We start from the raw sequence: 12,049 nt of genomic DNA on the forward strand, positions 1-12,049 counted from the left end.
TTTATAACGCCCCTTTTAGCCATTTAGTATATTTCACTGGTAGTTATACCCTTTATACTTGCAATCACTATGCCTCTTAAATGCCGGTTAGTCAAACTACTTTTTACCTCGAGGGACTTCAACATCAGTGCTGGAGAGAGAAGAGGAAAACATAAGAGGATGAGAAAAACGAAGGCAGAGGGGAGTTTCAGATTACGTGCTGTTATTGCCTGTCAGTTCTGCAGTCAACGCGGATCATTTTCTAGAATCATCCTGTAAACACGTAACACGTGTCAGCAGCTGCCTACAAACTGCTCAGGGACATCGGGCAAGGGATTCTGGTTTTGTGTGGGTTGGCGTGACTATTCAAACTATGGTGTGTCAGGGACAAGAAAGAACCCGGGAAGCAGAAGGAAGTTAGCGCAAACCTCTCAACTGAACCAGAAAGAAAACAGTTACTGCAATAAATCACCATTAGACAAACATACAGATCCTGCAGTATAGCTGACAGCTAGCAGAAAGTGGAGGGATAATGGTAAATGGATGGCAGTCAGAGGGACTATAGGGGTTTTCTTGAAGGACAACCTACAAATAAGTGATGGATACAGGAAAGCATATGGTATCTCAGAGTACAGAGATTTATGAATAAAGTTAAGAAGCTCAGACATTGCTAGGATCAGAAAGCTGGAGACATAAATGAAACTGAACCCTGGGAAAAACTCCCTAAGTATAAAATGCTCCAGGTCCTAGTTCAGTCATCCCAGAGAAAGGCAACAGCTTTGGTTCTTGGAGAGTTCAAGTCTAGGCTGGACAGGACACAAGGAACTACAGGAAAGGAAGAAGTGAACTCTGAGCAGCTCCTTTCCCTCAATTTCAGGGAAGCTGCATCCAAAGACCCTCAAATGTGCAGTGAATTCTTTGCTTTGACAAGTGCAAAGGACCCGATTTCTATTCCTAGCCCTGTTGACATCTCAGCTTATTATCTTCTGCGCCTCTGCATACCAGGGCCAGGAAGGCAGATTTACTTTTACTCATTATTTTGGGATTTATGTTGCACAAGTTGCTGAGTAAGGTCTTGTTGCCACAGGACGTTCCTGCAGACTTCTCACATGGACGCCCTGAGTGCTCCGGGGCCAGCTGCCTTGTCCTCGTTTGCGTGGCTGAGTCCTGACATGCAATCAGATAGCGCGGCTTCGGTGGGTGCATGAGAACCATCCACCATCAGGAACGTGCACATGTGTTCAGAGAGGAGCAGTGAACAGCTTGTTTGGGAGCTCGTGGGGCTCTGCAGCGGCACGTGCGCATCAGAGCGGAACTTCTCCCTGCTGAGCACCACTCGACCTCCTCTGCCTCCAAAGCACCCCAGACCACAGCGGGGCTCCAGCAGAAGAGGGGCGGCCATTCCTCAGCACGCTGCGATGTCACGTCGATCTCGCTTGCAGCTCAGATCTGTTCCTGATAACGCATCTCAGCTTATCAGAGAGCTGACAGCTCCTGAGAAAAAACCCTGGCTGCTCTCCAGTGCCAGGGAGAATGGTGACAAGGCAGAACTTTCTGGGGCTGCGGGTAGGAGCCAGCCCTGCTGACTGACAAGCACCCCTTATAGATTCTTTACTCTGTGCTGGTATCTCCTCTCCAGATCCCTCCCTCCTCTCCTAGCTTTTTCTTCTGCTCTTTAAACTGGGGCACAGACATCAGCCCCGTTAGCAGCTCTCCAAGATACTTATCTATTCAAATACACTTGTGCTCAGGCAGAATCATTAGTTGCAGTGACAGTGGTTAAAAGAAGCATTTAGAAAGTGCACTGCACAGAGCATAGGGAAGGCAGATCCTGATAAGGGACGCTTCTTGGCAGTGCTGGGTACTGTTGTGCCACGGAGGGCTTGTCACTCTCTCCTCCAGGTGACAAACCAAATGTAAAAACCTCTGAGCTGCCATACAAATGGATGTCTCTGAAATCCCGCTCTGAAACTCATCAGGTGCTTGTGCTCTCTTCTCCCAGAGAGCACTGCATGGAGCTAAACAAGGTAGCTCTTGGGGTGATGCTCTTCTGTATCCATTCAGGTCAGAGCTCCATCCCCAGCAGTGGTAGCGGCTCCACTCCTCTAGTAGGGCATTCACAGCCTCAGCCCCCTGGCCCAGAGGTAGGGACTGACCTTCTGCCCTGGTTATAAAATTAGACATGTAAGGAAATGCTGCCGTAAGTACCCAGGACTCAGAAGAACCAGGCTGCAGGCACAGCACCTGTCTAAGGAAGGGACTTGCAATGCAGATGTCAATGAACCCAGCTACCTGATTAGGGCCCTTCCTGACAGGGAAGACGCAGATTTTCCCCACCCGGCACACCAGGGCACATGGCTTCCCCAAACCCTCCCTTCTCTTCCCCCAGCCTCCCACCAGCTCCCTCCACTGAAACACAGCTGAAGCAGCATTCTCAGCCACCCCTCCAGCCAGCGCTCAGGTGTGGGTCCCAATCGCCCTTCTGCTAAAAAATCCCTCCCAGAGAAAGAGAATCCTCCTAACAAAACCCAGGGAGCAGTGGAGCAGGGCCAGAGGCAAGCCCAGACAAAACAAGCACCCACAAGTGTGAACAGAGCAGAGAAACAACCACTGCAAAGCCTTGACAACGAGGGAGCTGGAGGCTGATACCCTGGCTGCTGCCCGAGAAAACCAACATGGCAGCTGTGAAAAACTGAAAGACCCCAAAATCACGCAAAAGTCACTAATAATGAAAATAAGCATTTCTCATATTCACTGTTTTTGTAATTTGCAACAGCAGCACCTCCCAGATGTTACAGAGGATTGCACCTAGCCTTCACCAGCCATCAGCACTGCCAATTATGCAAAACGTGATAACTACAAATATATTTTCATTGTTCGTGTTCATTACGGTCATTATTCCCGCAAGGCTGGTGATTGGCATGCAAGGGGCCTGTTCTGGATGGCAGCGCTGCTGAGAAATCGCTCTCCTGCGCGCCACGGGCAGCTGCGGTAGCACCCGGCCGCTGCCACCGAGCCGCACTCGGGCAGAGGGAGCAGAGGAGACCCAGCGTGCTCGGCAGCGTGAGCTCTCCCCTTAGACAGCGGAGCTTCGGGATGCTCTGATCTCTCGGCAGCAGATACAGGAAACGTCAGGGGACTCTGCGTCAGAAGCAGAGCTACAGCACTGACAAATGCACAGTAATGCCTCTGTGTGCTTCTAAAGGGACATGAGTCAATCTGATTCCGACAGTGAGAAACATGGCATTACAAACATTTCCAGGCACTACCCCTCCCAGCCTCCCCCCGACACTGTCTGCTCCTGCAAGCGTATCTTCTCATTTTTAAATTGTTTTCCTTTTGCCCTTTCTTTTTTGTGACTGAAAAGCTCAAGAATCAGGAAAAAAATCCTATCATATACAAAGTGCAATCAAATGTACAAACGCATGCTTAGAAAGAGACAGCAAAATTCTTTTAGCTTCCTCTAATCTCTTTGGATAGCTTTACGCTCCAGCTCGCAGGACAGAGTCGGAATACCGGAGCTGTATTTAAACCAGTTTGCTCGGGACTGGAAAAGGTTTAGCTGCAGCTATATAGAAGTCGGTGTGGGTTTTTACCTGGCTTCTCAGACAGACAGCTTCTGACACCCAAGTGAGCTGATCTAAAGTTAATGCAGACAGACCTCTGCTACGCTGACGTCTGCAGGGAAGAAATACTCTTATGTATAGGAACCTCAGATATTTCCTGTGGTGACAGAAAAGTAACAAATAAATCTGACTGCAGAGGGAAAATGCCTGAGATGATGATATTTCTTTACCTGCTCATGTGCATCCGATCTAATGCCTGTCCAGCACCCACCAGAAAGAAAACCATGCTCTGCTCTGTCTTACAGCCCAGGGCAGGAAAATGCAGGCAGGTTTTACAAAAGGTTGAGTGAGTTCAATTCCAGAGAAAAGCTGGAAATGGAACATCTTACATTCTACTTTGAAAAGAAGAATGGGGTAGAACTTGCTTGAGCAGGATTTGCTGATACTATCTGTGGGTCACTTTAAGAAGCTGGTTATTGTCTAATCTGATGGGCATCTGCCAGCTCCACGTCCTTCAGATGAACAAATAGGGATTTCAAGATTAAATTACTATCTGGGGCAGCCCTGGTGGGGTAAAGAGTGAAGCTACAAACTAAGATTCTGAATTATAGATGGGAGTTCCTCACATTTCAGGGAACTCAGAGGTATCTTGGACAGAAAGGTCCGAATACATGGGGGTAAGGTGAAACGAGGTGTTTTGAGAGAAAAATCTCCTCCATTTTGGAGGGGTGCATGGTGGGATTTCTCAGGTCGTCCCCTCCCTAACCACACGCTGCTCCCTGCGAGTGGGTTCTCTGCTGCTCCAGCACAAAGGCCGTGGGTAATGCTCAAACCTCCCAAGTACTGCAGACACACAACTCCTAGTGACAGTCACAGCAGCAATTAAATCAACCCCAAACCTCCCCTTCCTCCCCCAAACATTATTACCAAAAGGGTTCATTAAAAGTCATTAGTTCACCCTTCCTTTCAGACCAAATTAATGGATTCCAAAGCATCAAACTTACCTTAATGAGGAACAAGAGTGCAGCTGGGTATAGAACATGGCAGAACAGTCACTTCTACATGGACACAACCTCACCATCATAAAAGCACTTTTATCTAATCTGTTGTTATCTTTAGAAATTCAGTGACCTCCGTTTTAAATAAAAGGCATTAGGCTGACAGAAATCCTCTGGGAGAAGCCAGAGAGCAGCACGTGGCTTCTGTTTGCTCTCACAGAAATGTCATCTTTGACATTCAAACAGGACACATATATTTTAAATAATGTCAAGAACATTCTTAAAATACCTCATCAGGACTCAAACGCGGGTGGGGGGGGAGGCGGGGGGAGTGCGGGGAACTTATGTTTTATGAGATGGATGGTTCTTTTCACAGAGATGCGTTCGGTTCCCAAGCAGGACGTATGGAGCATCCACGCGGTTCTGGTGCTGAGTCACTAATGCCATCAGACAGGGCGGGCGCGCGGGGAGGCCCCGGGGTGCTGCGCGCTCGGGGTGCGCGGCTGGGAGCTCAGAGCGCTCGCCTAGTTGGTATTCGACCTGTCATTCCATTTTAGGATTTGCGGTAGAAATAGGAGATGAAGAAATAGTTTAAGGAGCTTGTAACATCACAGCTGTCAATCTCCAGCGTTCCAAAGGGAGGAATGACAGATATATAAGCCCATTCATATAAAAATAAGGTTTGCAGTCTTTTTTCCCTGACCCAGATTTGCAACAGAGGCAACTTAATGCAAATATGCATCAAACGGCAATCGACATTTACTCTAAAATCACTTAACAGGAGCTGAAAACATTAACCCCCAGCAACAGAACCAGTTCAAAAGAGTCAGATTATTAACTTCCAGCAGTGATTCAGGGAAAAGGGGGAGGGAAGGGGAGAAGGGAGAAAACTGAACAAATGAGGTTGTGTTGATTTGTAGGTGGTAGTCACTCTGTCGAGAAACCCAGGGGTCAGTCAACAGGGGTAACTAAAATCACAAGAGAATTCAGAAGGGCCTTAGCACGTAAGGCTGATTAACGCACTAAAGTTAATGCAAAGGGACAGCTTTGAGTGTTCCGGCTAGAAAACACAACACTCCAATTGGAAAGTCATTACTGGTGCACACAGGCTGCGAAAACTAGCCAGGGACTGCGCACACTGGGCTGTCAGACCAGGGGTGGGTTTAATTAATGAAGGCTTAAAGCAGTCAGATGTGCTTCTGATTCATCTATTGAAAACAAATCTTTGTGCTGCAAAGTGACGTCAGCAGGTCTGGCTCAGAAAGGGGGGTCTGGGGCAGTGGTTCTCCACTCTGCCACCGCACTCGAGGGTCAGCACACTTGAAAGTGAACATGAGTAACGTAAATGAAGGTGCTCCTTATCCCAGAGCCAGATTTGCTCAAACTTTCAAGAACTGGTTTCCTTCTGATTAGAGTTTCACGTCCAGCAGCAGCAGCAAAGAAGAATTTGACTGTTCTCTTGTGAAAGTGTTACCTCCTCACACTTAGACCGAAGCAACCCATCTAAAGCCCCGTACACACAAAAACCTCAGAGGCTACAACTGTGCGGGAAGTCCAGAGATCTGCAGGAGCTGCAGGAGACGTCAACCCTCCCGTGGCGGAGGCCAGGGACCATTTGCCAGTTTGCAAACTTTCCGTTGAATAACCCCCTTTCAACAGTGCAAAAATCGCAATGGATGAGGCTACAAGAAATCACGCTAAAAACCAACCAAAATAAACACAGTAGTGGGAGAGTGCAGATGAGCGAGAGCGCTGGCAGAGTTAGGGCTGAGAGTAAAAGCTGGAGATGAGAAACACCAGAGGAGAAGGGACAAGGCAGACAGGAGATGGAGTGACGTGACAACTGGAGGCACATTTCAGCATTCTTACCTCTGATCGGTGTACCACCTGGTGAGGTAATTTGAATGCAAATAAGATTAGAGAGAAGCATTAGTACAAAGAGGAAAGGAAGAAAATTATAACTCAAAAAAAAAGCAGAGTTTTTTTAAAGCTAGAATTCGTATTAGCGCGACAGGTATAAACAAAAAGAAACTGATGTGCACTAAAAGTCAGAGTGACACTCTCAGGAGGTTGGTTAGTAAAGCTCATCGCTTCCAGGAGTGCAGCACCCAGCCCTGCATCTTGCCATTAACGCCACCACCCTCACCAACGGGGGCTGAACTAAGCTGCCGAGGTGGCGTTGCTGGCTGGCATCACCGCTCGCATTCACCCCACCACTGTTCAAGCAGTTGAGGCTGAGATGGAGGACACGCTGGGGACATGGTGCGGTGCCCCTTCATTCCTTACAGAACAAGGAGGGGGTGCGTGTCCCAGGGGCTGTGTGACCGCGGGTGCGCTGGGCAGGAGGGGTGGAAAGCGCATGGTTGCGGGCGCTCGGTGCGGTTTTGCTTTGAGGTTAGGATGACCAGTGGGACAAAATCTGCTCGCTTAAAGAAATTAAACTAAAAGGAAAGCGTAACAAATCAGTTTTGAGCCATTCTCCACGTTCACATAACCCTTGCACCAGGTTCCCTCTGGCAAAGAAATTGCTGTCATGCAGAGTTAACTTTACATACCGAAATATTTCAAAATGAAGTAGTTTCTGGTAATGTAACAATGGCTCGCTAGCCAGAACTCTGTTGTTCCTGCCTAATTTGGATGTTAGCTGGAGAAAGGAATCCCCACCCTCTTTATAAGGCACTGGAAATAATTTCACATGCTATAATGAAGAGTATCTTATAAGGAGGGCTTCTCTGGGAGTGAGGTTCAGCTATCCTGTTGCAATGACCCATAAAGGGTTGGTTCATAAGGTCAATGTGTTTAGCAAGTGGATGATCCACTGGTCAGTGTCTTGAGTTCAGTGCAGAATCAGTAAGAAAGCGTGATTGAAGGGGAGATGCTCCAGCTGGGCAAATTGGCAGGGAACCCTTCTAATCCCCACTTTTGTCCCCTTGGTCTTATTTTGCACATATGAAGGCTGTTAGTATAAGGGAGAGATTCATGCAGATCAAATCCGTAGGCAGTTCATGGTATGTGTTGGTTTTATGCAGATTTGTAGGATCTGAATACCAAGCACTTACCAAAGAAAACTGAGGAGTTTAAACAGACAGAAAAACAGGGTTAAACAGGACACAGTGTGTCAAATCATGTTCAGTGTATTGATTAATAAATACCAGTATGCATACAAGAGTGTCGTGTATCTCAGATTTACAGCTCATTCCATTATCCACAACAATGATCACCCAATAGGAAAGAAAGACAGAAAAGAATTTCTGTAAATACAAAGAAGGCATATTTTAAGCATGTTTAACTTGCCTCTTAAAAAGTAATTACAATATTTATAGTTTTTCTTCCCTTACTACCCTTCCTTTAGGCAGAATCCTTTCTCTAAGCAGGAGCAGCAATTCAAACTACCCATTTTAGCATTTTCTTCTGCCAAGATGACATTTCCCCACTTTATGTCTGGTTATATTTTCTGACGCTTTCTATCCACAGATGACTGAAGCATCAGGAAACATCCTACAGTCACAGAAGTTCTGGGTAATCTCTCCCTTACAATAATAAATCTGCTGCTTCTTTATCTATCGTACGAACTATCACTGCCCTTGATAGAACAGTCGTACCCAAAGATACTTGCATGGAATAGCACTGCCACGGAAAACGGGGTTATTTCTCTTTGCCCGTTTGGAAAGTTTGCCAAGTGATATTTTTGTTCTGTTTCGTCTAGGGCTTCCCCCCTTTTATCCCCCGCCTCCCTCTGTCCTCTTCTGAGACTCCCAGAGTTAAGAAGAGCATCACCACAGTGTGTCACCTCCCACTGTGAGCACGAGCCCAGGGGGCAGAAACCAGGACTTCCTCCTCACCTGGCTGAAAAGGGTCTTGTTTTTCTCCCCTAGAACTGGAAAGATTCGCAGCAAATCTTTAAATCTACTCCCCATAGAGGCTAAACCCTTTCTCTAATACACAATTGTCTATACGGAGCTCTAGGAGCAACTGCATACTTGAAGCAGGTTCCCTAAAACGTCGTGTGACCAGCTCATTTTTTAGTCTTACATCTCAATCTTCCTGGCCTCCGAATGTGAGCCAGCCCTTGCGGGAGCAGCACAGAGGCTCGCTGTATTTAGCACAGTGTTTGTTCTGGGTCTCTCTCACCTTTGTAAAGTTAAGACATTCACTGTTCATTCAGAAGACATCATTATGGAGAGTGCAGAAGACTCTTCTGTTGGAGCCAAATTTCCTTACCCAGAAGGAATAAAAGTTCCCATTTGCCCTTCACATCATATGACAACGCATCTCTGGCTGTTGTCCTTTCAGGGTGTCTCTCAAAGAGACCAAATTACAGCACACAGGCCACAGAGCACCAAAGTAAGAGTCCATCAAGTGATGGAGGCGCCACCACTCAAATGCTCATTGAGACCAACTTGTGTCCTGTGGTCACCAGGTTGCTTTATGCTTTAACCCAATTTCTTGTGTGGTTTGAAACACTCATTAAGGAAGGAGTGTTTATTTCTTCTCGATGATAACAGGCACTGAGTAACACCCCATACGTTCCCTTCAGTCAGGAATGAATGCCGACATGACACCCTCTCCGTACAGGAAAGCACACAGCCAGGCACACCACAGGATGATACACTGGAAAACCCCATGGGATTATTGGCATCAGTATTTCCCAGCGTGGAGGAGAGGCTCTGTTGGAGAAGGGACTTCAGTCTGCTGACACAAACTCATACCAGACTTACCAACGCACCACTTTCTTGTAGGAACATAAACCATTAAAAATCACTCCAAAGGAACACCAAACGGAGAAAACAAGGCTCTTGGTGGGCACAACTGTGCATTAGCGCAGTGCAACACTGAATCCCAGAGACCTCCGACTGTGCTTTCTGCTATGTCCCGACATAATAATTCTGGTGAAATTATTTTCAGAAGCAAAAGTATTACAAAAGAGACTGGCTATTTGCCAACAGTTGCAACTGGGAGTCTATGTGGATGTCATCACCGCTGTGTGCAACTCATACAGCAAGCCCCAGATGTGCAGTATAGGTTCTTCCAGGATTACAGAGCTTCAGCTGTCAAGTGGTTGGCCACAACATTGCTTCAACCCTTGCCCAACCAGTCCTTTCTAAAAGAGCATCCATCCTTGTTCGGGTTTCCTGATCCTTTTGGATAATACTCCCTAATCCCCATTCTTTTGGGCTGTCCTTACACACCTTGTCCCAGGTCAATGCCCATCTGATGTCTGAATGTCTTCTGCTGGGTACTGACCACTGGCTATTACCAGTGACGCAGGATATGGCCACCACTGGGACAGGCACTTCCAGTTCTTTTGCAAGTTTGTTTTGTGTATGTCAGGTATTCCTTTTGTTTCCAAATAAGCAAGAACTTCTACCTGCAGGGTCAAGACTAAAACGAAGAAGCTTGCTGGTAACTCTGAGAGCATGAATGCAGCAAGATGACTTGGTGAGCTGGCTCCCGCTGCTTCTTTGTTAGAAGTACCTACACTTTTCCAGGGAGCGACTGAAGTCACCTGCAGAGCCCTCTCTGATACTTTACTTGCAGTTAATTGCGTAAAGGCCACAGTAGGGTCTAGGGCACGGTTCCATATCTCAGTAAACTGACGGTGATCAAAAAAGAACGATACTTGTCGTAAGACCAAGTTCTTCACTAAATGGAAGATGACAACGCTCCCTGAATTTCTGGAGTTTCCTTACATAGCAAATATACCTGTATGTTAACATCTAGAATAGTTATTCGTTCTAATCTGACATTTTGTTTTCTGAAGAGCAAGGTGGAAGAACAATTCTTCAACTCTGAAACTCACTGGATGCCTTCAAGAGCTTGGAGAGTATGAAAACCATCAGAGTTGCTTTGAAGCCTTCAGGAGCCTGTGATCCGAGAATCTTTACAGAAGAACTGTGAAGCATCAGTACAACCTGATTTATATTGAGAGAGTTTCTGCCACGTCATCAGCTAATTTTAAAACAAGGTTAGAGGTGTAGCACTGACCCTTGCTGCCAGAACTCACGTGTACATCACCTGCAATGCTACAATGTCCACACAGTTTGAAAATCAGTTCAGGCAAACAGGTTTTAAATGAGTTAGCATGCTGGGGAGGTTTCCCAGCCTGGAGCTGGCCTTAGATCCGTGTCAGGGACTGAGAGGCAATGACTGAAGCTGTGCGCCCTGGGGGAGAACAGGGAGGTGTCCTGAGTCACTGCATTTGTAGAAAAGCAGCTTCTCCACAAGAGGTGGGAAGAATTAGCAAGATGAACAAGGGAGAATTTTGCTACAACCAGCATGAGTCAGAGACCTTGTTTTTGCCTTGATCTGTGATAATGGAGATGAAAACCTGTATTTATTTGTGTTCCCATCTCTGAAGCAATTAGCCCAACACACACTGGCAAAAATACCCAAGAGCTGGACTTAAAAAAGTACTAAGTGTTATTCAAGAGGAAAGATCTATGTACTGGGGAAAAAGTGGAAAAAAAGCCCTCTAAATCTAAAGAGTTATGCTGTCAAAATGTTTAAGAAGAAAAATGAATATATACACATATAGATGTAATTAGTAAACGAAGGACAAGCAGGACACAGCAGATTTATAAACTGAGTATTTGCTCCTGACAAAGATACCAGTGCTCCGGAGTTAAAAGTGTCTGGGATGATGGCTTGGTTGTCCTAAACCACAAACTCTCTAATACCTTCACAGAAGGTTAAAAGACCCCTAGAAAATGGTGTTCAGAGCCCTCCTTGGGCACACGATTTGACTGTATGCGAGTTCCAAGACCTGCCTGAAGCCCCCAGAGCACTGCCAGCCCACGAACTGTGAGCGTCAGAAGAGAGCACCTTTCCCAAGCACACAGCTTCTTCACCTCTAGCTATTCATTCCACACTAGGACTCTGAAGAAATGAAATAATCCCTTGACCCCTTCTCTAAGTCAGACTCCAAAGCTGCTTTGACCTTTATGACCTACATTTAGTACATCTGAGTGATAATCTATTATGTACTCGTCGAAGGTTGGGCACTCTATATATGCAATATTGGGCTCACACCATGCTGTAGCTATTTTAACTATATTACATCTGTCTAGCTTTTATTGGGTTTTAATTAAATGAAATTAAATGAGCGTATATTTAGATTGAGATAGTATAAACTGACATTCATGCAGATATGCCATGCTGCCTGTAAGATACAATCTTAATGGAGCAGAGACTTTGCGAACTATTAAACTCTCCCATATAATGAGGTATCTATTTAAATACTCTTTTCTTTGAAAAACAACTCTGCCCCACTACAGTGTAGGGCTGGAGAGCTCAATTAGCACCTTGCAGAATGGATCAGAGACTGCCCAACCCATTACATTATTCATATCGGGTAACTGTAGTCAGGTAAGTGGGACTCAGGCACTTCAAAGTGCAGGCCCTGCTTTATATCAACTACAAATAGAGGAAAGTGCAAGCAGGGCGTGAATCTCCGGCCCATGAGAAGCGGTAAACTCCTTGTTCTCCACTCATACCACGTTGGAGCAG

The 12,049-nt window shown here is 46.3% G+C and overlaps 1 protein-coding gene across 16 annotated transcripts in view; it reads right to left on the reverse strand.

Moving 5' to 3' along the window:
• The window catches only part of PTPRF (protein tyrosine phosphatase receptor type F), a 384,319-nt gene that overhangs the window by 94,622 nt on the left and 277,648 nt on the right, over positions 1-12,049 (reverse strand). For 9 of the 16 annotated variants that reach the window (XM_071809940.1, XM_065842623.2, XM_065842624.2 and 6 more), the window contains one exon: positions 6,413-6,430. The exons of the other annotated variants lie outside the window; for them this stretch is intronic. In XM_071809940.1, coding sequence (XP_071666041.1) covers positions 6,413-6,430 — 18 coding nt within the window. The remainder of the gene's footprint in view (positions 1-6,412; positions 6,431-12,049) is intronic. 16 annotated transcript variants of the gene reach the window in all.

The sequence above is a fragment of the Patagioenas fasciata genome, chromosome 6 (genome assembly GCF_037038585.1).
Source record: "Patagioenas fasciata isolate bPatFas1 chromosome 6, bPatFas1.hap1, whole genome shotgun sequence".
Taxonomy (NCBI): Eukaryota; Metazoa; Chordata; class Aves; order Columbiformes; family Columbidae; genus Patagioenas; species Patagioenas fasciata.